The sequence below is a fragment of the Mus caroli genome, chromosome 9 (assembly GCF_900094665.2).
Source record: "Mus caroli chromosome 9, CAROLI_EIJ_v1.1, whole genome shotgun sequence".
In the NCBI taxonomy this organism is placed as follows: domain Eukaryota; kingdom Metazoa; phylum Chordata; class Mammalia; order Rodentia; family Muridae; genus Mus; species Mus caroli.
In genome coordinates this window covers 15747610-15775099 of record NC_034578.1, presented here as the reverse complement: position 1 = coordinate 15775099, position 27490 = coordinate 15747610, and the positions used below count along the sequence as shown (strand labels likewise).

General features: G+C 38.1%; 1 protein-coding gene across 7 annotated transcripts; it reads right to left on the bottom strand.

Moving 5' to 3' along the window:
* Positions 1 to 436: 436 nt before the first annotated feature.
* Znf317 (zinc finger protein 317) lies at positions 437 to 25398 on the bottom strand. Of its 7 annotated transcripts, XM_029481612.1 has the most exons (11): positions 25221 to 25398; positions 23016 to 23082; positions 21328 to 21428; positions 20663 to 20794; positions 18093 to 18269; positions 12250 to 12438; positions 11403 to 11542; positions 10775 to 10901; positions 9781 to 9879; positions 7722 to 7804; positions 438 to 6341 (listed from the first exon to the last, which is right to left on the bottom strand). In XM_029481612.1, the coding sequence occupies exons 6-11, from the start codon at positions 12278 to 12280 to the stop codon at positions 4998 to 5000; spliced, it is 1824 nt and encodes a 607-aa protein (XP_029337472.1). In that variant the 5' UTR covers positions 12281 to 12438; positions 18093 to 18269; positions 20663 to 20794; positions 21328 to 21428; positions 23016 to 23082; positions 25221 to 25398; the 3' UTR covers positions 438 to 4997. The 7 variants fall into 7 exon arrangements, with proteins under 7 accessions (XP_029337476.1, XP_029337472.1, XP_029337471.1 ...); XM_029481616.1 differs by lacking the exon at positions 20663 to 20794 and having other exon boundaries at positions 437 to 6341; positions 7731 to 7804; XM_029481611.1 differs by lacking the exon at positions 20663 to 20794.
* Between the last annotated feature and the right edge of the window lie 2092 nt (positions 25399 to 27490).

The window sequence follows — 27490 nt, the reverse complement described above, 5'->3', positions numbered from 1 at the left end:
CTCTCCCCCCTAAAAGGTACAAAACTAGAAAAATAACATATATATATAGATATAGATATATATATCCTGCTTTGTAGTAGCTATTCTCATCGCAGTCTACCATAAACCAGTTTGTTTACATTATGCATGTCCAAGTAAGAGTGAATAATTTTACTGAGATACCTTTGGCATATAAGAAATTCCACATAAGTTTTTAACATCTCTATACCCATAAAACCATGACTACTATTAAGATAGTCTCCATAAGTTTTGTGATTTGCCTATTATTCCTCCCCATTGTTCCATTGTTCTCTGGCAAACCTACCATTTGATTGAGTATAAGCAGATTATGCTTCTGTGCTGGCTTTTGTCAATATATATATATATATATATATATATAATGTAATTACATAATACATTATGTATTAAATTACATTATAATGTAAACAAAATGGTTTAAGGTAGACTGCAATAAGAATAGCTACTACCAAGCTGGGGTAGAGTGATTACTGCCTGCTTGAAACTTGGGGTTACATCTCAGCATTATGTGACTGGGCATATAAACTTGGGCTTGTCACCTTGGGACTTGAGAAGTGAGGGTAAAGGATCCAAAGTTCATGAACATCCTCTCCTCCTCAGCTACAAGTTGATCTTTCTTTAGAAAAGAAAACAAAATAAAACCTTCCTCTATCTACACTACTTCCACAGAACTGAATAGAGATCCATTCTGCAGTCATTCATGTGAGTGGATGACTGATGGGGTATAAACAAACTGACAGAAACAAACATCTGAATAGCAAATGTAGCTTGTTATATTCTGTAGCTCTTAAGCAAAACCTTAAGAATCAGAGACCACACTAGCACTAGCACACTGATATGGTGTGCAAGCCCCCACATCGTTCCAGCTTTACATTATAGTTCTTTCCTTATTTACACCAATAATGTGATTTCCTTAAAATCTTCCTGTATCTGTGCATTCAACACTGGGATACTTATTTAACTCTTTCTGTTATTGGTTGACTTTTTTGTTTTCACCAGTACTGGTGAATGAACCTCAACACTGGCATACTTATTCAACTATTTCTATTATTGACTTGGTTTTTGTTTGTTTTCACCAGTACTGGTGAATGAACCCAGAGACACATGCATGCTAGGAAAGTGCTTAATATATTTATTCTTCAGCCATTTCTCTTTAATTTTAATAAGCCTTCTACACACAATGTTTTCATCACCTTTCCATGGGTCTGACATCCCCAAGTTCAACATCTTCTCTGTTGAGTCTCCTGGGTGCTTCCTCAGAGTTAACCTGTTGGCATCTTTTTCCCTACCCTTTACTCAGTTAAGGATAAGGCAATGCTTCATTAGACTATCTTTCCCCAAAGCTAAGTGTAAAGAATTTCAGTGTGTGTTCATCCTAATGTCCCAAGAGAAGCAAAAAGTTCAGCTTGACTAAGAGACTAATTTTGCACAAGGCAGAGGGGTTATTCTGGAGAGGTCTCAGGAATTAAAAAAACACAGCAAGACTATATTAGTCCTCAATTAGATGTTCCCCCTTGAGCAAACATGTACCTTGTTTTGAGAATTGGCAGGGAAGAACAATGAGCTGCAAGAGCCCTGAGCCACTTATATACCCATGAGAATTCATTAGCCTAGCCTACCCTTACTGATATGAGGAAGGGAAGAATTGGGCACAAGGGAGAAGCAGTACTGCACTCCCAAGTCTCCTAATTAAACAAAAGCTGAGAAAGTTTTTTCTTTCATTAGGTCAAGCCTCTGGGATATGCATTCTTTTCTCTAACATTAGGCAAGAACCAGTAAGTGACAGTAGTTCTTTCACTAATGAATTTAGGTAAACTTTTGACTGAGGGTCACTAAATGTTTCTTCCTGAGGGTCATTCAGGGAGAAACAATTATCTGCCCAGATACGTGTACTCAAGAACTGTGATAGAATGTTCAGTAGAGAAGAGGGCATAAAGGAACTCCAGACAAAAGAGAATTGTGTGTTAAAACTCCTGCCCACCACACAGTAGCCCAAATACTCTACTAACTGAAGGACATGAAGATCAACTGTGAACCTTGCTTGTCTTTCATTTCCAGTTAGTAGACTGGGCCTCCATCTTTTCCTTTCATGTAAATGGTGAATGACATTCTTGCACAGTTCTTTGATAGAGACCAGATTAACTCACAAAACAAACCCAAGTCTGTCATTTTCTTCCTATCATATTTTAGTAAAGATCATTTCAGTGGAGACTGTTATCAAAGTCCAAGGTCAGAATTTGTCTGAAAGGTTTGCATACTTATTTGAGATTCCCACTAAATTCATTTTAATATTGGCTTTTATTCTGAAATCAAGATAGTTGGCGATGCAAAACTAAAAAGGCCACACATTGCTTAAACTGAAGGTTGGTTTTTTGAGGGTACAGTACTTACCCAGTATGCCCACAGCCCTGGGTTCTATCTCTAGCACCAGAAAAAGGTAAGGGAATTATAGATTCGGGTGCTTTTAAAAACAGCAAGGAAAGCCAAGTTTTACATGGTTAAGCAAACCTTTTGTAATCTCTGCAACAACAGATTGAAACAAATATAGAATTACAGGGAGCTGGAATTTCTCTGTCATAGCAAAATAAAGATATATACCATTATTCAACAGGCATAACAAGCCCTCTTCCTACTTGGTGTATTTAAAAAGACTATGAAGCTAAAATGCAGCTATTTCCTGAGGACTTCTGTGTAACAACATTTCCTGAAAAGGCAAGTCAGCCAGGCATTATCTACTACCCATAGCAGAGATTTAACATTCTAGATCTTTAGATGTTAACCCTTATATTGTCTTTCCTCAAAGCATTTATCATTATGTTGCTATGTATATCTGCTTGTATTATAAACCCAAAAGCACATTGTAGATTCATGTACACATGACATCAGATATCTTCTGGCCTCCATCCCCATGCACAAACATACCAGAAGTCTTAGGATGCATTGAGATTGCTACTTTGTTTCTGACTGATAGGTTTAAAGGGATGTACTTTATTAAGATGTACTCCTACAGTAACCTGGAGTGTATCTATACACAGCTGTCAAAAGCATAACACATCAACTTGAAATGTCACATGAATACTTGATTTAAAGTACTTAAAATCTGTATCTAAGAGGACACCAATTAAATCTGTACAAAAAGTTATCAGTGATTAGCTTTTCAGAGAAAGAGGTCTATCTGTTTTGGACAGCATCCAACAGGAGAGGAAACTCACTTCCAAACAATAAAGCAAACAGGGAAACAAATATCAGTCTCATTGTAAACTTGTAATCAATTTTATTGTTTTCTCAGGGAAGAGAAAGTCTATTTAATAAATTGAGTTCCAAGGTACTCTTTCAAAAGCCACAATATAGACTAGTATCACTGTGACTTCTCTATTCTATCATCTTTAGACTGCAGTGTTCATCTTCAGGGCCACAAAATGAATTAAAAAAACATAAATCAGATTTTTTCCCAAGAGCTTTTTCTCAGAATGCCACACACATATCTCTATTTATGAGTCAACGGCCAGAGTCATGGCATGTAGAGAATGCAAGTTGCATGAAAAACTGAAAAAGATTTCTTATAGTGGAACTATTTGATAATCAGATAAAACTGTGACTCTTCTGCTATAAAAGGAGTTTAAATGGATATGGGAAATCCTATAGGTCCTTGTTATTCTTTTGGTTTTTTGGATAGAAAGCCAAAACCAACTAAAGGATCTGTTAGGAAGCTTCATGCCCTGACCACAATGAATATGACACAGGTACTCAAAAATACCCACATAATCTAGTACAGAACATCACAAATTTCTAAATATGTCTCTGGTCAGGATAAGGTTACTAAAGTGAAATAAAGATATAATTTACAAAGCTATAGTAAAAAAAAAAATACTATATTCAATTGTTTATAATGAGGACTAAGAGTTATTCAGAGAACCCTAACCCTAAAAATAAAAAGGTCAAGAAAACTAAAGAGCTAGACTCAGTTGTTATCAAAATAGACTTGTAAATTCAACCTCACATTCATACACCAAGGGACTGTGGCTAAAATCATTTTCATAGAGTTATCATCAGTATGCGTTTTCATACATTTAGAGAGAACTGCATTGCAGTTTTTCTTTTAAAAAGCTGCAAAAAATTTCTCCTCATGTGAGTGTTCACAGGAATCATGAGATTATTCTCAACCTCAGTAGTTTTATAGTAGTACACATAATTCCTTGATATGGAAGACTTCTGTATATCATAGGCTATTTGATAGCATCTGTGATGTCCTCTTTCTGTATCAGTAACACATCTCCCTCCACTCTCAGAACTAAAACCTACCCAGACACTGACAAGTGCCCTGGACAGCAAAACTGCCACAGCTTTAAAGCCAAAGCTACTGACCAAAACCTTAAATGAAGATTTTTATAAACAGCATGTATATCAGAATTTGAGTGCCATGTACTTCCCCTGCCAGATTTTTCTTTTTAAAAAGAAGAAAGCACCAGGCAGTGGTGGCGCACACCTTTAATCCCAGCACTCGAAGGGCAGAGGCAGGCGGATTTCTGAGTTTGAGGCCAGCCTGGTCTACAAAGTGAGTTCCAGGACAGCCAGGACTATACAGANAAACCCTGTCTCNAAAAAAAAAAAAAAAAAAAAAAAAAAAAAAAAGGAGAAGCATCTTGGCTTGTGAGCCAACAACAATAAAGAGCTGGCCAGTTTGCTCTCCATTTTTTAAGATTCACTCTGGTGTGCTCACGTAGTATTGCTGACTTTACACTAATGCTCAGGGTGAAGACTCTGGCTCAGTTCTTGTGTGGTTGGGAGCATGATATATGTTGACAGTTTCTTGCTACTCAATACAAACTCTTCCCAGTCCCTAGGTTTTCACAGAGATCCCAATTGCTGCATAATAACTCAGGTGTTCTCAAACTTTCTACACACTGGATTTCTTTGAAGTGCCGTGTGGCCTTTTGCATTTTCTACATGGAAGAAAGATTTATGACTACTTATGCTTGTCAGGCTTCCTCTGCATTTGAGTATTCACTGAAACCTTTCCCACACAGATGGTGTAAAGAGCTTCTCCCCCGGTGGGTTTTCACATGACTCCTAAGGGATGAATGGTCACTGAAGGCTTTTCCACAAATCAGACACTCATAAGGCTTTTCCCCCGTATGGATCCTCCGGTGTACATTAAGGTTGGATCCTATGCTGAAAGCTTTTCCACAATGGTCACACTCATATGGCTTCTCACCTGTGTGGCTTCTCATGTGTGTCTTCAGAGTGGATTGATTCCTGAAGGCTTTTCCACACTGCCTACAATCCACCCGCTTCTTGACAAGATGGATGCTCATGTGCCTCCTTCGTGACAGGTAATCACCAAAGACCTTGCCACAGGAAGTACATTCATAGTGTCTCTCTTGAGTGTGAATCTTCCTGTGTGCAGTGAGGTTGGAACTAGCACTGAAGGCTTTGCCACAGAGATCACAGCCATAAGGTTTCTCCCCAGTGTGAGAGTTCATGTGTGTTTTCAGGATGGACTGGTTTCGAAAGGCTTTCCCACATTGATGACACTCAACTGGCTTCTTTACAATATGAATCCTCATGTGTTTCCTTCTTGATAGGAGGTCACTGAAGGATTTCCCACATTCTTTGCACTCATAGGTTTTTTCCACCATGTGGTTCTTCTTATGCAAATTGAAGTTGGACTTCCATCGGAAGGCTCTGCCACACTGTGTGCACTCATAAGGCTTTTCCCCAGTATGGTTTCGGACATGTTCCTTCAGGTGGGAGGGATGCTGGAAGGCTTTTCCACAGTCCTGGCATTCATAGGGCCTCTCTCCAGTGTGTGTTCGCTTGTGGGCAATGAGATGGCAGCTCCTGCCATAGGCTTTGCCACACTCCTCACATTTGTAGGGTCTTTCACCAGTGTGAACTCGCATGTGTATCTTCAGAGCCGAGAGCGTCCGGAAGGCATTACTACACTGACTACAGTCAAAGGGCTTTTCTTTCAGGTGAATTCTTGTGTGGCTCCTTAGAGCTGAAGGGTCATTGAAGGCTTTTCCACAGCTGCTGCACTCATAAGGCTTCTCCCCAGTGTGAATTCTATGGTGCCTTGTAAGAGAAGCACTGGTGGTGAAGGCTTTCTGGCACTGGTGACATTTATGCAATTTTCTCCCATCATTCATGCTCATGTGCTGAGTCAGGTGAATCCTGTTCTTGAAAGCAGCTCCACAGCTGTGGTGGTGATAGGGTCTCTTGCTTGTGGGCCTTCCTACTGGCTGAGTAAGGTGAGGGCCAATATCAAAGACTTCACACAAGTGGCTGAATTCAGAAGATGTCTCCAAAAGATGAGATGTTTCCTGTTGGTTAAGAGATGAGAGCTAACTTTCACATTTATAACACCCCTTATTTCATTTTATGGTTTTGGTGCTGATGGCTGAAAGGAAGGCCTGATAAATATACAACAATGGGCTTTACCATTAGGATATAGCCCAGCTTCTTTAAATCTTATCTCTGAATAAATTAGCACTAATAGAAACACATTACTATAACTGTGCTGAATAGTTTTATGACAACTGAGAAGTGATACAAGCTAAATTCATCTTAGAGAGAAATTCAGTTAACAAAATGCTTCTATCAGACAGGGCTTTAGGTAAGCCTGTAGTATATTTTCTTAATTAGTGATTGATGGAGGAAGGGAATAGCCGATTGTAGATGGGGCCATCCCTGGGCTGGTCTTATAAGAAAGCAAACTGAGGAAGGCAATAAGTAGAAGCTCTCCATGGCCTCTCCAATCAGTACCTGCCTCCAGGTTCCCACTCTGTTTGAGTTCCTGTCCTGAGTTCCTTTAGTGACAGACTATGGATGTGTAAGTCTAAGCCAAATAAAACCTTTCCCTTTAAAGTTACTTTTGCTCCTGGTGTTTTATAGAGCAATAACAGCCCAAACTATGATATCATTGTTCCTGTTTCATTTGAGCTTCATCAAAGAGAAAAGGAGTGAAGTGGTTGTAGGCACTCACTTGCAATACCAAATCAGAAGGCAAAAGCAAAGAACAAGATTTAGAGTACCAGGCTAGCCTGGGTTATACAAGGTTTTGCCTAGTTAAAAATAAAGTAAAAGCAGAATATTGACTGCTGTGCTGTAAGGATCTATGTGCACTGTGCTACAGTGGTTTTTGGCATGCAGTTTTGTTCACTGTTTAAAACTAAATTAAACCCCATCATGCATTATAGAAATATTTACTTATCTGAACTCTAAAGAGTGTCTGGGGCTGGGATCCTGCCCAAATTCACAATATAGTGGGTCTCAATGGTTCCATTTCAAGATTCCAGCAATCTCAGTCACAATTTAAAGACAAAAATACCTATATCTATGTCAAACATATGCAATCTTTTATCATTATTAGCTAGATAATACAATAATAAAGCTATTTACACATTTTATATACCACACTATACTATGTATTATGGGCAACATAATGATTATGTACAGGTTCTATGCAGACAATACAAAGTGGCATTTTATATAAAGAAACTAAGTAGTCTTAGAATTTGATACCTGCATTCCACCGAGTTCAGCTCACTGGAACACAGATACCAAGGAACAACTGTAACTTAGCACTTGTGAAACTCCTATTTCCTCTAGTGTATGTCACTTGACTGGTCCTTGAGTGAGCTGACTAGCAGCTGCATTGAGTTTCTCCAACACAGAACAGATTTAGCCTAAGGAAATCTTACCAGTCTTACATCATCAGATGCTTCCTTCCCAAAAATATCTTCCAGAAGAATAGACCACTTGACTTTAGATGTAGTTCCCCAATCTGAAAGAAAAAAACTGGAAAATCTGACACATTCAAAAGAAAGTAAGATGATGGGGATGAAAAGTAAATTTCTATGTAAATTCTCATGATTCGCAAGAAAATGCAAGGCAGAAGGAACATACAAATGAATAATGTAAATGTCAAATTTAAGTTAACAGAGATGAAATCTACTGATTAAAGGGTTTTTGAAACAACAGATGGATAGTAAGACAAAGAACACTTCATTTCCAAGTGCTATCAGATATATTTCCATATTAATGTACTGAATGTATTTATTCAAGAATCCACATGCTAGCCGGGCGTGGTGGCGCACGCCTTTAATCCCAGCACTCGGGAGGCAGAAGCAGGTGGATTTCTGAGTTCGAGGTCAGCCTGGTCTACAAAGTGAGTTCCAGGACAGCCAGGGCTACACAGAGAAACCCTGTCTCGAAAAACCAANAAAAAAAAAAAAAAAAGAATCCACATGCTAAAGAACTGGTCCAGTGACAGTGACGTGGCAGAACTTTTAAAGGGGTGGGACTTATTGTGAAGTGCCAAGGACCAGCCTTAGCTTGAAGAAGGGTTCTGAAAGAATGGATGTCTAGGAGAGAAGAAAAGAATGACGATGTCAAATCTATGCTGATAACCTGTGTTCTACTTGATACAGCTTTTCCAGTCTGTTTTCTCTCTGGAGATTTCTCTGTCTATATTCTGCTTGCTTGCTATTTTAAAAGATGTTACTGTCCATGCCCTGCTTGCTTGTGCGTGTGTCAGTTCTCTCTGTCCTAAAAAAATTCTCTGGACAGCTCATCTCCTACAGCACACAGGTCCAGTCTTCCATTTTACGTATCTATCCAGTCATTTACTCCAGGTTTTCTTTTTTATTACCTTATGAATCAGCATCCCATGACCCCAGTCCTTTGATTCTTAGGAGACAGCAAGAACACATTATTTTTCTTGACATTGAAAAGAATTCAGAGATCAGTCTGCTTTTGTTAAGCACTTTTTAAAGCTAGTTGGGTGGGAACCTGCCCTGAAATTACTACTTCTACCACACTTGGGCCTAACCTTGTTGTCCTAGGCTAACTTTGAACTCAGGAATCTGCCTGTCTTTGTATCTTTCTCACAAACTGGCTCATAGTATAGCTGCCTTTGTTCCTTTAGACTTGTGAAGCCCCTCATATAATTCATATTGCATTCTTATTTTTTGCATTGTTGAGCAATTATGTATTTTCAAACTCATTTAGAGTTCTTTCCCATAGCCTTAAGGGCTGTCCTGAAGGTCCCAACATTTCCCACTTTGCTGAGACATTAGCCACACCTTCATCTCCTGGACTCATGCTGTCTCTGATTATCATGAAGTCATAAACATTAACAGAGAGGACAGCTCTTGAAGGAACGTGAAAATACGTACATTATTATACAAAGAAGCCTTACACCCACTGCAGACATTGATACTTCTGGAGGCCTATGTCCTGTGAGCCCTGTTCCAGGGGTGGAAACAACGTCATTCCACCCCTACGAAGGCCATGCTGGACCCAGGAAACCCATCCTAAATGTAGGCTGCAGCATCCCATGGAGTAGGTGGACATGGGGGCATATGTTGAATATAAAGGACAAGTGAGCTGAGTACAGCATTTGTGTCTCTCTCTCTCTCTCTCTCTCCATCAGGAAGACACATACCAAGTTATCAGTCACTTTACCTACCTGTTGCCAGGTCTTTCCTGCCATGATGAACTTTAGCTTGAAAATGTAACTAAACTCTTTCTCCCTTAAGTTACTTTATACCTACTATACAAATGCAACCTGTTATGTTATGACACAGCCTACACCAGAAAAATGGCACCAATCCCTTTGAACTGATACAAATGTGGGCTAAATATACACCAAAGTTATTTTGTAACAGAAACAGGAAAGTAGCAATGTATAGCCCTACTCAAATCACTGAAAAAGACCTGATAGCCCAAATTACCCTTTTGTGCCTAGTGCTCACTCACCTGGAGAAGGACCCTGCTGAATTCCTCTCTCCTCCATTCTCAGATCCTCTTCTTGCTCTAGGTGTGAGATGAGGCGGGGTTTGCCAACCTGATAACCTACTTATAGGAAAAGGCACATGTTGAAAGAGGACCATGCAGAGAACAAGCCTTCCATTAGACTGCGGTCAACAATTTGGTCTTCAGGGTTTTCTGTACGTGGTTAAGGCGGACTTAGGAGCAGGAAAATGGCAGTGCCACTTTTCTAAGGAACACAGTCTTAAAAAACAAAACAAAACAAAACAAAAAAAACCAAACCCACAATTTTGCCATCCAAAAGAATTTGGATTTTTTTTTTTTAAGTGCTAGGAATGAAAGTCAAGGCCTTGCGTTATCTAGAACAGCACTCTACTACTGACTGAGCTACACCTCCAAGACATGAATGAAAACTTTTTAAATAAATTAATTTTAATAAAATCTCTCTCTCTCTCTCTCTCTCTCTCTCTGTGTGTGTGTGTGTGTGTGTGTGTGTGTGTGTATGCATGTGTGGTCACCAGGCATCCTGATCTATAACTCTACTTTATTCCCTGGAGAAAAAGTCTCTCCTTGAACTTGGAGCCAGGCTGTTGTCTAACAATCTCCAGCACTTATCCTATTTCCACCTCCCATATTGCTTGGATATCACATGCTATCTACAACAACATCCACCTTTGCATGTGACTGCTACGACTTTGACCTTTGGTTATAATACTTTTACAGTAACTTCACAGAGCATTCCCTGTAGACAAGAATGGGGACCTTTTATTTCAGACAATCATGGTTTAAGCTCAGTCACACACTTAAAAAAGCCTCTGAGCTGAAAGAAATGGGCAGGACTACCAGAGAATCTATGAGGGTAGGTACCAATTCTACTTGTTCTCAAATTTGGTACAAACCCCATCTAGGTTTGGGTCACAGCAAGTACTACTATATAAAACATTTTATCCCAGAATAGATGAGAGAAAAATGATAGCCTTACCCAGTGAACTTAGATTGCTATAATTCTCCAGCATTACATCTTTGTACAGTTTTCTCTGGGAAGAATCTAGCAGGGGCCACTCTTTCTCAGTAAAGTCCACAGCAATATCTTGAAATGTCACAGACTCCTGGAATAACATACACATTTGAGGCCAATGAGAAATCAGCTCATAGGAAGACAACAGAGGCAGAATATGGACACAAGGGATATGATGTGGTTTTTTCCAGATATGGTCTGCTGAAGGTTTCTGTATATGTGTTAGAAGGATATTCCAGACAGTGTCTCTTCTGAGTTGACCTTAACCTGTCTCATTGTTTCAAATACAATACCGACAAGAAGAAAATTTCTTTCCAAGTCTAGGGTGGCTGAGAGCTTGTAGCCTTACTTCCTTTCTGTCTCGACAAGTTGATTCTGAGCACTATGCAAACATCAAAGAAGCACTTGTTACACAAATAACCTCTAACTTCCGTAATAATGATTAGTGCCATCTGACTTTCCTTGGTGTGCTGCTCCTTGACCAGGCATTCACTGACCTGGATAAATATCTACAAGAATTCTAACACACAGTGGTGGTGGTGATGTCCTAAAACGTACTTGTCCCACCCTTGGGCCATGTGATCTTATGTACCTGAGAACAAACAGGAGCTGGTGTATCAGGCTCTGGAGCATGGCAAGCAAACAAACCCAAATCCTGCTGACAAGAATCACATTTTGATGGAAGAGAGAATTCTGATTCCTGGTTATCCGCAGAGTCCAGGGAGGACAGAGCTAAGGCAAGAAAAGACAGTCCTTGAGATCCATCTACCCACTCAGGAAGCATACTCAGATAAGTGCCAACACTCACACAAGCGTCTCCATATTCACAAACAAGAACAGTGACAGGTGGTGACACACAACCATGAGCAGCAATATATCCTACACACAACTTGCTTAGATCCATTAAGTTGTGGAATCTTTGTATCTAAGGGATGATATTGATGTTTAAACACAAGATTCATTTATGCTTCACAGTTAACACGCCTAGCTGAAGATCATTTTAGGTACTTTTATAACATAGTTACTTTGACTAACCTGTCTTTAGGATGTAAAGTTTAAAATTTTCCTCAAGTGGTATCATGGCTAGCCTCATAGTTTCAGATTTTGATTTCAGATAAGGGATATTCAACTTCTATACACTTCCTGTTTCAGAGTGAGGAAACTGAAGTCCTCAGAGGTAAAGCGCCTTTCTCAAATTTATGAAAACAACAGATCACCCAGGGTTAGCCTTCACCTTTACCTTCTTCACTATATACGCCAGCTATACACATCCTCTTCTTTGTCTCAAACTCACACATGCCCTTAGTCAATAACACAGTCTACCACTGTTCAGCTCACTCATCCTGGCTCATCAGCTTACGTATATGTATCTCCTTTTTCTTACGAGTGGTAGGAAACATACAAGCTCATTTATTATCAGCAAGAACATAAGAACTTACCAAACGTGGGAGATAGACTGATGGTAGCCATCTGTGGGGCACTGGGAGTACTTGAAGAAGCACTGCATTCCTAAGTGGACAATTGCCACAAGGTATTCCTCAAAGGCTATGTCTTTTACTTAGTGAGGAGAACACTGAATTTTGTTTCCTGACATTTCCTCTTGACTCATAATCAGACAGGTTATCAACCTAAAGGAAAAGAGACACAAAGCATTTCCACTAACATTAGGAACAAGGCAAAACTGGTCACTGTATCCAAACCTATTCAATATAGTACTTGAAGTTTTAGATAGAACAATAATACAATTGATGGAGAACAAAGGAATATATACAGAAAAAGAGTTTATGGATTTTTAATCACAGATATTATGATTATATATGTAAGTGATCCTGAAAACTCCATTAGGAAACTCCTACAGCTGATATACACTTTTAGTAAAATAGTAGGATACAGAATCACTACACAAAAATCAGTAGCCTTTATATACAAGAATACTAATGGTCTGTGAAAGAAATGAGGAAAGCAGTTATCTTCTACAATAGCATACACACACACACACACACGATTCTGAATATATATATATATATATATATACATATATATATACATATATACACACACACATATATATCCAAATACACACACACACATGTTTCTGAATATATATACACACACACACACACACACATATGTGTATGTATATTTGGATTATGAATATAAAATATCCTGAAAAATAAACTGCTGGAAGTATTACCATGCTCAAGTTTGTATTACAGAAATATAGCTACAAGAGGCACGCTGAAAAATGAAATCACATTTAACATACGGTCATAAGTCCATACACCAATGGGCAATTAATCTTTTGGAAAAAAAAAAATCAGGAAAAAAGATAGCGCCTTCAATTAATGGTGCTGATCAAACCTGATGGCTGCATGAAGAAGGCAAACAGGTAGATACTAAACTCAACTCTAAATGGATCAAAGACCTGGACATAAGGCTAGATCTGCTGGAAGAGAACATAGGGAATAGTTTGAATTTACTGGCATAAGAAAAAACTTTCTGAACACAACAATAACAGAGCAATAATAGACAGACTGATCAATGGAATTGAATTGAAGACCCAGAAAGAACAATGGAACCTCATGAAATTGAAAAGTTTCTATGGCAAAGGACACCATCATTTGGAGAAAAGAGCAGGCCACAGAATAGGAAAAAATTTTTGCCAACTATATTTCTGATAGAGAGCTAATATCTAAACTATATAAAGAACTTAAAAAACCCAGACATCAAGAAAACAACCTAATTTAAAAGTAGGGTACAGATCTAAACAGAGAATTCTCAAAAGAGGACACACAAATGGCTGAGAAGCACTTAAAGAATTTTCAACATTGTTAGTCAACAGGGAAATGTAAATCAAAACTACTTGAAGATTTCACCATTCACCAGCTAGAATGCCCAAGATCAATAAAACAAATGAATGCTTATGCTGGCGAGGTTGTGAGTAAGGGGAAGACCCAACCATTGCTCAGGGGGAATGCAAGCATGTATAGCAATGATGGAAATCAATGTGGTGGTTCCTCAGGAAGCTAGGAGTAGACCTATCTTGAGATCCATCTATACCCAAAAGATGCTTCATCCTACTACAGAGACACTTGTTCAACCATGTTCACTGCTGCTCTATTCATAATAGCCATAAACTGGAAACAGAACTGGAAGGGAAAGTGTACATAAGTCCAATCCCTAACCCAGAAGCTATCTTCAACTGGTAACTGCATACATATGAAAATTAGTTTTCTCCAATCGTATCTCACTGAAAAAACAAACTACTCTTAAGGGTAGACCTTAGCAGTAGATGACCAAACACTAAATGGGGGGAAAAAAAAGGAGAAAAAAGTTAACAATTATTAGTAGAGAGAGAGAGAGAAAGAGAGAGAGAGAGAGAGAGAGAGAGAGAGAGAGAGAGAGAGAGATTGAGATTGATTGCAAAATATTAAGAACTCTAAGAACAATGCTTAAAAGTGAGCAAACTTAAAATTTGAGTCACACACACATACACACACACACACATACACACACAAAGTCACAATTCCAGACTTCCACAGTATGAAAAATGACTAAAGTATACACAGGAAAGTCAAAACAAAGAGCTAGGGAGAAATCTGGTATGGGTAGAAAAACAATTTTCAATAAGGGCACAAAACAGTTCAGTATTAAAGAACCATTATGATCACGGTTTTAAAACTCTTAATTTAAAATGTAAGTTGATCTTTATTTTCATTATAGACACAAAAAATGGTCTTAAGTTAAAACAACAACAACATCATCAATAACAACAAACAAATCAAAATACCTTTATGGATGAATTAGATATCAAGAATACTAACATAAACATTAACTTCAACAGCCTTCAAGGGTTTAGGTAACTGTGTGTGTAGTCCCAGATATTGAGGAAGTGCAGGCAGGAGAAGGGAGAGAAAGCAAGTCAGATAAGGAAAGAGACAGAGGAAGGGGCAGGGACTGAGAGGAAAACAGAGGGAGGGGAAAACAGCTGATAGACGTTAGCAAGTATGGATAAAGAAATGTATGGAATTTTAGTCAGCCTTAAAAGGAATGAAGTTCTGGTATATGCTACAATACATATAAATAAACAATGAAGACATTGCGCTCAAAGACATTAGCAAAACGAAGAAGGGCAGGTATGTGATTTCACTTCCATGAGGTCCAAGAAGTCATTCATGAGGCAAAAAGCAGAATGCTTCTGCCAGGGGCTATGGAGGAAATAACTGAAGAGTTATTCTTCAAGGGATTTTCAGCTTCAGTTTGAAGTTATAGAAAACTTCAGGAGTTACACAGGGGTAATGAAGGGCACTGTGAATGTATGGATCATCACTGAAGGATCATTAAAGGCTAAGTTTTGTTTTATTTCATCTCAATTAAAAAAATGATTGATTTTTATGTCTTCTCTGTGTATGTGTATGCATCATATGTGTTCCTGGTGCACGTAGAGATCAAAAGACAATGTCATATCCTCTAGAAATGGAGAAACAACTGTGAGCTGCCACAAGGATGCTGTGAGCCAAACAAAACTCCTCTGCAATGCCCAGTGTTTCTACTGCTGAGCTATATACCTCCAGTTACTCATTTTATCTCAGTAGTTCAAAGTGTTACAGTTTACTGTACACAGGAAAATAATTAGACATAGCAGGGGGAAAAAAAAAAAGATTGCACATTACAAAACCTAAAAGGAAAACTTTTAGACATTTTCAGAATTACTACAAATGTTGCAAGAAATACTGACTTAAGCATGAATTCATTCCCTCTGGATATATACCATGCTAATCTGATGATATGTCCAATTGTAATTGAGTATTAGAATTTAAATTTAATTTTTTGAAATATTAGTTTGTTGTTGTTGTTTGTTTTTTAGAGACAGGGTTTCTCTGTATAGCCCTGGCTGTCCTGGAACTCAGAAATCTGCCTGCCTCTGCCTCCCAAGTGCTGGGATTAAAGACGTGCGCCACCTCGCCTGGCTCATTTCTTTTGAAATATTAATGTATTTGTATCATTTCCCCCTCCCTACATTTCCTCCTATTAAATCTCCATTTTTCTTTCAAATTTATGGCCTCTTTTTGGGACCTATATATCAAAACAGAGCAAAAGCCAACCAAATTACTTTGCTTAAACACTTAATCTTTTTGTACTTTCTTTTTACTACATCTATCTATCTATCTATCTATCTATCTATCTATCTATCTATCTATATTATTCATTATATGGATTGTAGTTTTTTCCTTCCTCCATGTGGACACTAGGAATCCAACTCAGATCTTCAGGCATATGCAAGTTACCTAACCTCCTGAGCTACCTCATTGCCATCAAATTTTCCTAAATTTCATTAATTCTTTCTTAACTGATTTGATACCACAGTGGCAATAAATAAATAAATAAATAAATCTAGATTAACCTGTTATTTTTTTTATAAGGCACCCACACTAAACATATGATTTTTAAAATTTTACACATATTCATGAGAAGCATCACCTACCCCCAATACCTGTGTAATCATTGTAAACTTTATTTCACTCTGATACTTTATAGAGACAGAGAGGAGTATCTACCTAAAGGGTAAACACTTGCAATTCCCCGAGGAGAAAGTGATAAACACAGAGAGGTATAAACTTAAGAATAGTTGAAGATCTGAAGATATGAGCTAGAAATGGGAAGAAATACTTAAAAGAGTAAATCCTAATATTAACAAATACATAAAGTATATATTGTACTCCATTATCTACATATCCATAATCACACTATTTACTACCATATATGTATGTGTATGTGTGTATACACACACACATACACACACATACACACACATATATGATTCATCTTAGGATATTATAAAAAGGAACACATTCATACTTAGTAGCTTTTGTGTGCTATGGAAATTGCATTGTAGTTTGGATTCTTTGTAGAAATTTTCTTGTAAAAATTACTTGCCAATATTTACAAATTAAAGAAAGTATTATGCATGGACTCTCCAATAATTCATTAAGTGGCAATCAATACTTAGCAAGGAAGCCAAGCTTGGTAATACATTCCAATAACCCCTCATACACAGAAGGCTTGAGGATTGAGAACTGCAAACCACCTTATAATGAGACATCTTAAAACACACAAAGAAACAAATAAAAACTATTGTAAATGAGTAACCAAGAATAAATATGGCAGACATAATATTGAGTTCTGAGTACCAATTAATATACATCTACTGTAATGGTTAAATGTATATCTATGTATATGTACATATAAATACATAAACACATGTATACACACACACACACACTGTGTGTGTGGGAGGGAGGGAGGGAGAGAGAGAGAGAGAGAGAGAGAGAAAGAGAAAGAGAGAAAGAGAGAGAGCGCGCTCTCTGGAGAACAGGCCCCCTGCAACTCTCCTGAGGAGCACAATACAGTAGAAATGACCCTGGTGACTTAGGGAGCCCTGCCTCTCACAAGCTGAAGCACTGGGCAGGGTGGGGTGGGAGTTGGAGGATGGTTACCTCTCTTCTGGGTACTGCTGGAGAGTTGATCTTGGTGACACAGGCTCAGGAGAGCTGGTGGGCTGAACAACACAGCCACCACCCAGGCCCAGATCCAGGACTTTTGAGTTGGGCCACTCCAACATCTACTCCATCTATGAACTACTGGAGCACAGGAAGGGGGCCAGTCCTATAGAACCAAAGCTGCAGGATCCCTGACACAAGGCAACAGCAGGATATCTGAGAGGAGCCCTGTGAATCTCTAGTATTGATGGAATAGCAGAAGCCAGAGCCCTCGAACCAGAACAATGAGTCACTGCTGTGAGCATTTGCAAGTAAAGATATTTGGGCAAAAAGGTACACCTAGTGACACACAGAAGCGTCCAGAGAGTTTTCTTCTCTTAATTTTTTTATCTTTTGTTTTCCTTTGTAAGGGTGGGTGCAAGAGAGGGTTGGGGACATGAGTGGGATATGGGTGAATGATGTGAAATTCACAAAGAATCAATGAAAATTTTTAAACAAATAAATGGAAGGACAAATGAGAGCAATCTCAAAGATGTATTTGTGTATGTGCACTCTCAAGAAAACCCAACAATATACACACTTGGAGTGAGGCACAATATACACTTGGAGTGAGGCAGAGGAGAAACCCAGCAAGCCTTTCTTTTCTGTATGGAGTATGACATAGCACCTCAGTACATGGACCAAAGGACAAGAGTTATTATGCGAAGCTGCCCCTGAACAGCAGTTTCCCCGGGACTATGGCATCCCCATTTGCTGTCAGAACCTACTGTGAGCCTCTCTACCTGTGACCATTGTGAAGGATCTTCAGGAATTCTGACTGGAACCCTCTGTGACCAATTGCACATCTGCCTCCTTACTGTCTAACAGAATCCCCTGTCTCCAGCAGCCATAGGCAACTTCGTAGAAACTCCGATTTGGTTCCTCAACAAGGATAACTGGTAACTGGATCCCAATCTTGTCTGAAAGGCAACAGAGCAGTATTAGAATCAACAAAAGTATTTATAAAATAAAACTTCCTTGATGGTTCTCATTTTTAGTAACATTTTATTAATTGAGAATTTGGATCTACTCATCCCCACACTACCCAACAGCTCCTCTTCCCTCTTCTATTTTCACAAATAGAAAAACTACACCTCCAATAATTTCTTACAGCTAAAATTCTATAACTTTTTTCCCCACTGAATGAATTTCTAGATAGTAAGATGCTTGACCAATATTTATAAACACGTTTAAGTCTTTGGTTAAGTGTTGGGAAATTATCTTCTGTAATCATTTGATTTGCAGCTCCTTTACTTATGCACGTATTTCTTACACCTGAGGGAAAATACTTGACTTGCCAAGGTGATAAATTACAGTTTTGGAGTCATAGATGGTTAAAAGCAGAACAGAGTTGTATATCTAGCCTACTAATATGAAAAATAAGAAGGTGTAATTCAAGGATAGGGAACTTTCCTGGAATGAGTAAAGGCTTTAGCTTTAATCTTCAGCACTCTAAAATAAATGGCTGGTACAATGGGTAAAATGCCTGCCATGCACACATAAGGAAATGATTTCAAATCTCACTACTCAAATAAAACACTGGCAATGGCAACTCAAGTCCATGACCATATCACAGGAAAAAAAGAAGAGAGGACTATATTGGGATCTTACAGTCTTATTGGCCAGACAGTCTAGCCAAAACAGCAAGCTCTGGATTTAATACCAGACCCTATCTCAAATTGGCTGACACCCAACAGCAACCTATTGCCTAAAACACATATGAATGAGTACACCCATACACAGACATGTGCACATATGTACATAGCCATAGGAGGAAAAAGGGGGAAAAAAAGGAAAAGGAAAAAATGGAGCTATTTAAATTGCATAACCAACCTTGCCCCTCCTCTTTCTTTCCTACATTTTCCATCCATCCATATGGGCAAATCCTGTCACTTCACACACTCAAAGTTCTGGCTATTCCTCAGCATCTATATTATAATTGCTTTGATCACAGACATCACCCCTCACTTAATCAACCTAAATTTCCTAAATCAAAATCAAGCTCCTAAATTCTTTGCTGCCATGAACTTTGTTTATAAAATATATGTAACATCAAATCTTTGCTGAAAACATGCTGAAAGTGTCAAATTTTCCTCAAGAATTAAGTCTCTTACTCAGTCATTCACTTATGCTAATGCACAATGACTTCACTGAGCTCCATACCCCTGAAATGCACACAACTTAGGGTCTTGGCATTTGCTGTCTCTTGCTTCCAAAGTTCTTCCCTACAATCTGTGTCTGGGTGGCTCTTCTCTTTAGGATTTTTATTAAAATTTAAAACTTTTGAAATATTACTATCTACTCCAATTACTATGCAAACCCTTGCCTTTTTTCATCTACTACTACTACTACTACTACACACACACACACACATACACATTCACTTAATACACTTACTAAATTATAACAGGCTATATTTTATGACAAGTAGATAAATGTGGACCTGAATAATCAATAAAGCAGAATTTAAAGGTAGCAATAGAGCTTAGTAGCAGAATGTTTGCCTAGCAGACTGTGGGTCTGGGTTTGAGCCTCAAAATCACCCAATAAAGAGGAGGGATGGGTAGAAAGAGGAAGGGATGAAACAAAGTCTTGCAATTCTTGCTGTTATTATCCTCACAGAAATGAAGATAGCCTAAAGGGCCGCCAATATCCTTCGCTTTGCTACCAGACTGCTGAAACAATTCAATCCAGAAAATAAAATATACCCAGGAATCTCACTGGGTAAAGAATAGGTTGAAGTCTCATGTCACTCTGAGGCTTATGATAATTTATCAGACTATATTGCAGGAGACACCACACATTCACTGGAACTGCTAATTATATATACTTTCCCCCTCTGCTTAAGCAGAAACCTCAATGTCAGCACCAGCACATGGACTTGGAGAATCATTACAACACTTTTCCACTGTGGACTCCCTGAATGAATATCCTTTTCCTAATTTTCACTTTCATCTTTTAATTGCCTTATTCAGAATAGTGATCAAACCTACTCCGCCAAAGCTGGTAAGATCCAGGGTCTGACCCTAATTCCAGCAACATTATTTCAAATTCAATCTGCTACAGTAAGGAACAATTTGAGTTGTCCAGAAATATATTTTGGTTCCTGAATCACTTAAACCTATGCATATTTTGAGCACTTGGGGAACAATGCATTCTTTCTTCTATGCTTTTGCCTACAAATGCTCACAGAAAAGTGGTCAGAGCTAGCCTCTTGCTACTGATACTCCAAGTATCCATAAAAAATGGCCAGTAGACATTACTGTCTACAATGGCTAATTTAAAATGTCACCTTTCCACAACTAATAGTTACCTGGGAGAGAGTCTCGATTGAAATAGAGTTGTCTAGTCCAGACAGGCCTGTGGTCACGCACAGGGAAACTAGCTCAAGTGTTAATTGACACAGGTCACTGTGACAATACGACTTCATGGACTGGGCCATGGGCTGTGTAAGGGTATAAGAAATTTGCTGAGTTATAGGAAGCAGGCAACATGGATCCATTCATTTCTTTCAGCTCAATATCACGTGGCTAGCTGCCTTGCACTGCTGCATTTGTGTCTTCCCTGCAAAGTCTTTCTTCCTTTATGAGGCTTTTTGTTAATTTGTCACAGCAACAGAAATGAAAGCATGATGTCATACCTCCACAAACTACCCAGTTTACTTGGTTAGTTCTTTTTCTACGTTTCTAACCATGCGATACACTCCAAGTAAGGCTTCAATTTCTCTGCTCTGTTCACTGTCCTTAAGTTGGAATGATAATTTATAACAGAAAAGTAAACAGAGAGTTAAGTAACAAATGAACTGAAATCAATACACATTTACTCTTACAGCAAGATAGCGTCTATGAAGCAAGTGCCTCACAAGCATTACACAGAAAAGACCTAAAAAGAATTCGAAGGGTTGGAAATATTCTCAAAGGTTCTGTGATTTGAACAACAACCATGGTGCTAAGACAGCCTTACAGTGTAGTGCAGTACCTTAAGCCTCTCATTTACTTCATGGCGCAAATTTCCCGGGTAGTTCAAGCTGAAAGGATGCCCCTATGTCCAAGTTAGACCTGTGGAATATGTCCAGTGTTCTGTAGTAACAGAAAAGCAAGAGGTATGCAGATGCAGTGCAGAGACTATTAGTTTTGGATAAACTGGTGGTCTCACATACAGATGCAGCAAAGACTAACTGTGGGAAGCACATCTAGAAATAGCTATAAAGAATACTAATTCTGAAGTTTTCTGCAAGATACACAATATAAAACAGTGGTAATCAGAGGGACAGCACCATTGATGAAGTGGGATGCAGTTTTCAGAGGAACCAGATGTTGGATTCTACGGCACTCACCTTTGAAACACAGTGAATACTATCCCACTGCATTTTGTCTCCTCAATACCCCTAGTATTCAGAAACATTCTTCTCCTCATTAGGATTCAGACTATGGAAAAACAACTGGCTAGCAAGGAGTAGTCGCTACTATCCCAGCTGGAGAGCAACAGAATGAGGAGGCCATTAAGTTCAACTAAGGTTCCTTGCACTAGAGTGCTTAACCCAAATAGACATGGAGGTATCATGTGTTGGCCCTAAGAAGGGCTTCCCTGAACTGGCACCTGGAACACAGTAGAACTTATGCTAGTCCCTGCCTTCCTTCTCACAAGGGCAGAAGTTATGCCTCAGTTGTCAAGTTTATGATTCAAATTTGTTTTTGTGTGTCAAAAGTGTCTATTGGGAACACCTTTTCTGTGTTAGAATTCTTCCAATGTTCAACTTTATTTCCATATATGACTTCACAACATAGTGACAGGCAGGGCATTCATATGTAATTGCAACTATTACAAGCAAAGCAGCATTTTAATTGAGCTTGCCCTTGTAGGACTCATTTCAACTCAGGATACAAACATATACAAAGCAATATATATTACAGCTTCTGCAATTCCACTACTATTTAGATCCATTTCTCTCTTCATTATTAGCTATAAACAACATGAGTTGCATTCTCAGTAAATCAATATAAATATTTCAATACACCTCTGCTACCTAGGCCATGTCTCAGGGGCTAGTAGGTGATATTTACTTCCAACAAGATGTTGAGGAATGACAGTCAAAAGAAACCTCTATATTAATACACATATCAAAGGAGCCATAATATATGATAATCATATGGCAAACTATACTTTACTGAGCATGGTGAGGCAGTGGGGAGGGACACACAGGGATATCTTTAAGTTTGAGGCCAGCCAGGTCTATACAGTAAGTTCTAGGACCATCCAAAGTTGCAACCACTGAGAACAAGGTCTGTATATCCACCATGTTGATTTAGGGTCTCTGTTATTTCTGCCATGTTGTGCTTTCTAGAACAGTTGCACGCCCCCATATACACCTGCTTCTCATCCATATTCTACTGTGTGAGCCTTCCATTTTCCTTAAAGGAGTGATGGGATTTGACGTGTGTACTCAAGTGGTAAGTCACACCTGCTCTGTAAATGATTTCATCCACTGAGCCATCTTAATGGACCCCTTTTTAGTTCTTATCAGATAGGGTCTTATGCATCCCAAGTTGGCCTATAACTAGACATGCATACAGTACACCCTGTCCTTGAACTTCTGATTCTCCTACATCTACTTCCTAAGTGCTGAAATTGTAGGAGTCTACCAACATGTCCAGTGATATCCTTACCCAAAATATTCCAGAATTTAGAGGGAAAAAGCCTCTGACATGTTTTGGGAAGATGGCTGGCATGAGCCTGAAATAGAAAAGGAAAATTTAACAGTAAAACACACACACACACAAAGCAAACGCAGCAAGAAGTTCCTAATGTCAAGAGAATGTGTCCTTTCTAAACTTAGTTACTATTGAAAAGTCAATTGTCCTAATTCCATTATGCTTGAAAAAAAAACAAAAAACCAAAACTCCATTATTTGCTTATTCACTCGATATACCAGCATTATATTGGTCAAGCACAAGATATTTCAATTCATCAGTACCTGAAATACAGCAGGGAAAAAAGAGCAGAAAAAAAAAGAAAACACAGTAGAAGAGTACAGCTACAGCAATACAGAAGGAAAAGAAAAGTAGGATAAAAACAAACAGATGAACAAAATTAAAAACAACAAACAAAAAACAAAACACCTCCAGAAAAAGACAAGTTCCTTGACATAAAAATAGAAAAAATTCCAGCATATGGGAAGCCAATTTTACTTAGAGTCAGAAGGAAAGCAGGGATATCTATGATTGTGCTAGATAAACTCACTACCGATATTTCAAGTCTCCATCCAAACCAGGATACAACAAATGTGTATAATTAAAAGGAAGTATATTTACTTATTTTAGTCAGGTGACAGAACTGCCTATGAACAACATCCAAATACTGTTCTAAATTATAAATTAGTAGAAATATATATTTTAGAAATAATCTTGATCTCAAATTCATAAAGTATAACAGCTTGAAGAAAATGTAATTGAAAACACACGTAAGGAACAACAATATGAACTAACCAGTACCCCCAGAGCTCGTGTCTCTAGTTGCATATGTAGCACAAGATGGCCTAGTCAGCCAGCATTGGGAAGAGAGGCCTCTTGGTCTTTCAAACTTTATAAGACTCAGTACAGGGGAACGCCAGAGCCAAGAAATGGGAGTGGGTGGGTAGGGGAGCAGGGCAGGGGAGGGTATAGGGGACTTTTGGGATAGCATTTGAAATGTAAATGAAGAAAATACCTAATAATTTTTTTTTAAAAAAGTAGAAAAAAGGTTGAGAGGAAAAAAAAAAAAGAAAATACACTTAAAATCAAAGTTCTCAGATATATAAGCAGATTAACTATAAATTTAATGGCATAAAAATGTCAATATTCTAAAGACTAAAATACAGATCCAACACACCTTGGAGAGAGAAATGCAACACCTGGGTTTTACATCTCATTTTAAAATATAAGGTGTGACACTACTGTAAAGTGACTACCCTTTGAGTTTAAGATACTTGATGTGATGGGATACTTGTATCAGTAGAAAATGATTTTATTAAAATACATAATAGTATTTGGGGAACAGTAAAATCCATATATTTCACTATAGGGGAGAGAAAATATGTACTATAACAAGAGCACACAAGCCTTGAATGATCCCCATCATAATCTAGCTTATAAATTCACTAAATGGTCATCTTTTTAATATTTTTCATAATATAAAAATTGCCATTTTATTTAAAATGTAAGTGTACAATTTCCCTGGCACCTAGCATGCTCATTATTGTGTAACCATCATCACTAACTTCTAAAGTCATGTTTATTATTTACAGATACCAATGTCACCTTGTAGACTACAAACAAAAATTTGGCCTCTGCAAAAAAACATAGCTATTGCTATCTTTAATTATATGTTTATTGAAGTTGTGGCCTTTATATAAAAGCATGGAAAAATATTATGGGAAAAGTTCAAGGTAGAACATTAGCCAATGCAGTTTTTAATTAGATTAACTTTCAAATTAAACTACAACTATTTTTACAAGTAATTTATTCACATGAGGATTGTCAGCCAACAAACGCATAAAGCAACTGATGATTTAACATAATAGAAAAGGTATTAGGCAAGTTTCACAATAACAAAAAGAAAAAAGTGTGCACATATCAATGACAGTTTTAAAAAGAAACCTATGCTAAGAGCAATCACTGTCATTCCGACACCCATGAACATCCTGGTCTACATATTTTAAAACCAGGTCAGCAGAACCCCCCTTTGTCACCAACGAAGTGTTCCAATCCAAGCTCTCCTCGGGCGCCAGGATTGGAACTTCAAGGCACGCCTCCTAAGGTTTCTGGTGGCCTCATCCGGGCCACAGCTCTCCGCTTCCAGGAGCTAACGGGTTAAGTGACGAACCACCGGCTTACCAGACTGAGGGTGGAATCCAGGAAGCGGAAGTCTCCGCGGCTAAGGCGGAAGAACTAGAAGTTCACGCAAGGCCCCGGAATGCTTCAGAACGCTTTGGGGAACAGAAGGGTCCAAACACAGAGGGAACCCCAACTATCCTTTCGCACATGTGACTTCCACTAGCTCCCCGAAGTAATGGCTTCTATTTCACGTCCATCTTCGAAATCTCGCGAAACTTCATAAGCCATTTAAAACGTGAACCCTTCACGGCGTGCATCTTGGGAAATGGAGTTTGATAACCTTAATGAGCCGGGCATTCTTGGTGAACTAGGAACTCTCGCGAAACCAATTAATTGCTTCTAAATGAGAATTACAATTGAAATGGTTTATGGGAAATGTAGTTTTTAAGTTGGACCGCCTTGACAAGGATGCTCAAGTAGACTACATACATAATGGTTTTTTCCAAGTTCTAATTGCCCCACATCATCTTATGGGCCTGTCGTCAGCTTGTTCTTTCTAAAATCTTCAACCTGTAAGCAATCACTCTTCCTACTTTAAATACTGTATGCAATCGCTATAACCCATAACCCATACCTATACCCCCAAAACTACACTGCCTTACTTACATATTTAGACACGTATTTAAATACTGAAAACACACCCAACCTAACCTCAAATATAGCAGCTTTATCAACTTGTTCATTTCAAAATCAATGTCAACACAAAACTACTCTTGCCGCAGACAAATTTGTTCTCAAACAAATACCAAAGATCATGACCCAGAAACACCAACTGAGGGTGTGACAAAAGACAAATTTTTACCATGGAACTGCACACATGGGATTTTATTAGTTGTAGAATGAAAAGAGTGAAAGATCAAGACATTTAATAAATATGATGGGTGATAGATTAATATCGTGCAGAAAAGCAGGACAAAAACTCTGCTGTGTATCTGTGTTGCTATCTGATAGCATTGTTAGTTTTTAGGATTGATTGAGATTATTCATGTCTTAATAATATATGTTAAAGAATTTCATAAAGGTTGTTCAGACAGATATAGGGATGGGCAATGAAATGAACTGAGGATATTGAAAATTGCCTAAGTTAATTTGATTTTTGATAGTATTCGCTCAGTGCTTAACAGCAGATGCAATACGACAAGCTGCTTTATCCTCTACTGCCAGGATTTCCCAACCAGAATGGACTGTATCCTCTCAAACTATAAGCCCAAATAACTCTTTAATTTTAAGTTACTTCTTGTTATTTATGTTGTCACAACACTAAGGTAAGTAACAAATAGAACTGTGTAAAAATAACAGTCCTACCAAAAACAAACTTTAGATTCAATGTAAAATTCACATCAAATTTTAAACAAATTCTTCACAAAATTTGAAAGGACAATTTTCAGCTTCATTTAAACACACACACACACACACACACACACACACACACACACACAATTGTTACAGCAAAAACAACCCTGAATGGTAAAAGAACTGCTGGCATCATGACCACTAAACTCCAATTATACTACAGAGCTCTAGTAATAAAAACAGCATGAAATTGGCACAAAACCAGCGACATTGATGGATGTAACTCAAGACTCAGTCATAAATCCACACTACTATGGAAAACTGGCTTTTTGTAAGGAAAAAAGAAATACACATTGGATAAAAGACACATCAAATGGTGCTAGTCAAACTTGATGACTGTATGTAGAACAAGCCAAATAGATCCATACATATAACCACGTGTAAAACTTGACTTCAAATAGACTAAAGATCTGCATATAAGTCCATATGCACTGACTCTGACAGAAGAGAAAGTTGAGACTATTCTTGAATTCATTGATATGGGAGAACACTTCTGAACAGAACAACCATAGCACAAGCAATAAGAACAACTAATAAATGAACCTCATGAAACCGAAAACCTTCTGTATTGCCAAGGAACATAATTTGGAGAAAGTTGAAGATTATAGAATGGGAAATCATTTAGCTATTTAAACATCCAATGGTGGGCTCATATATGAACTATATAAGTAAATAAAACTAAAAATGAGAAAACTCTGAACATCAAGAACTTATATACCCAATTAAAGTGTGGGTAAAGTAATTCTAAACAGAGAATTTAAAAAACAAGGAAGAATGAATGGCTGAAAAAATTAAAAAGCAATGTTCAACATCCTTAGTAATCGGAGAAATGCAAATCAAAACTATTTTGAAATTTCATCTTACACCTGTCTGAATAGCTAAGGTCGATGAAACAAATCAAAGTTTATAATATAAAA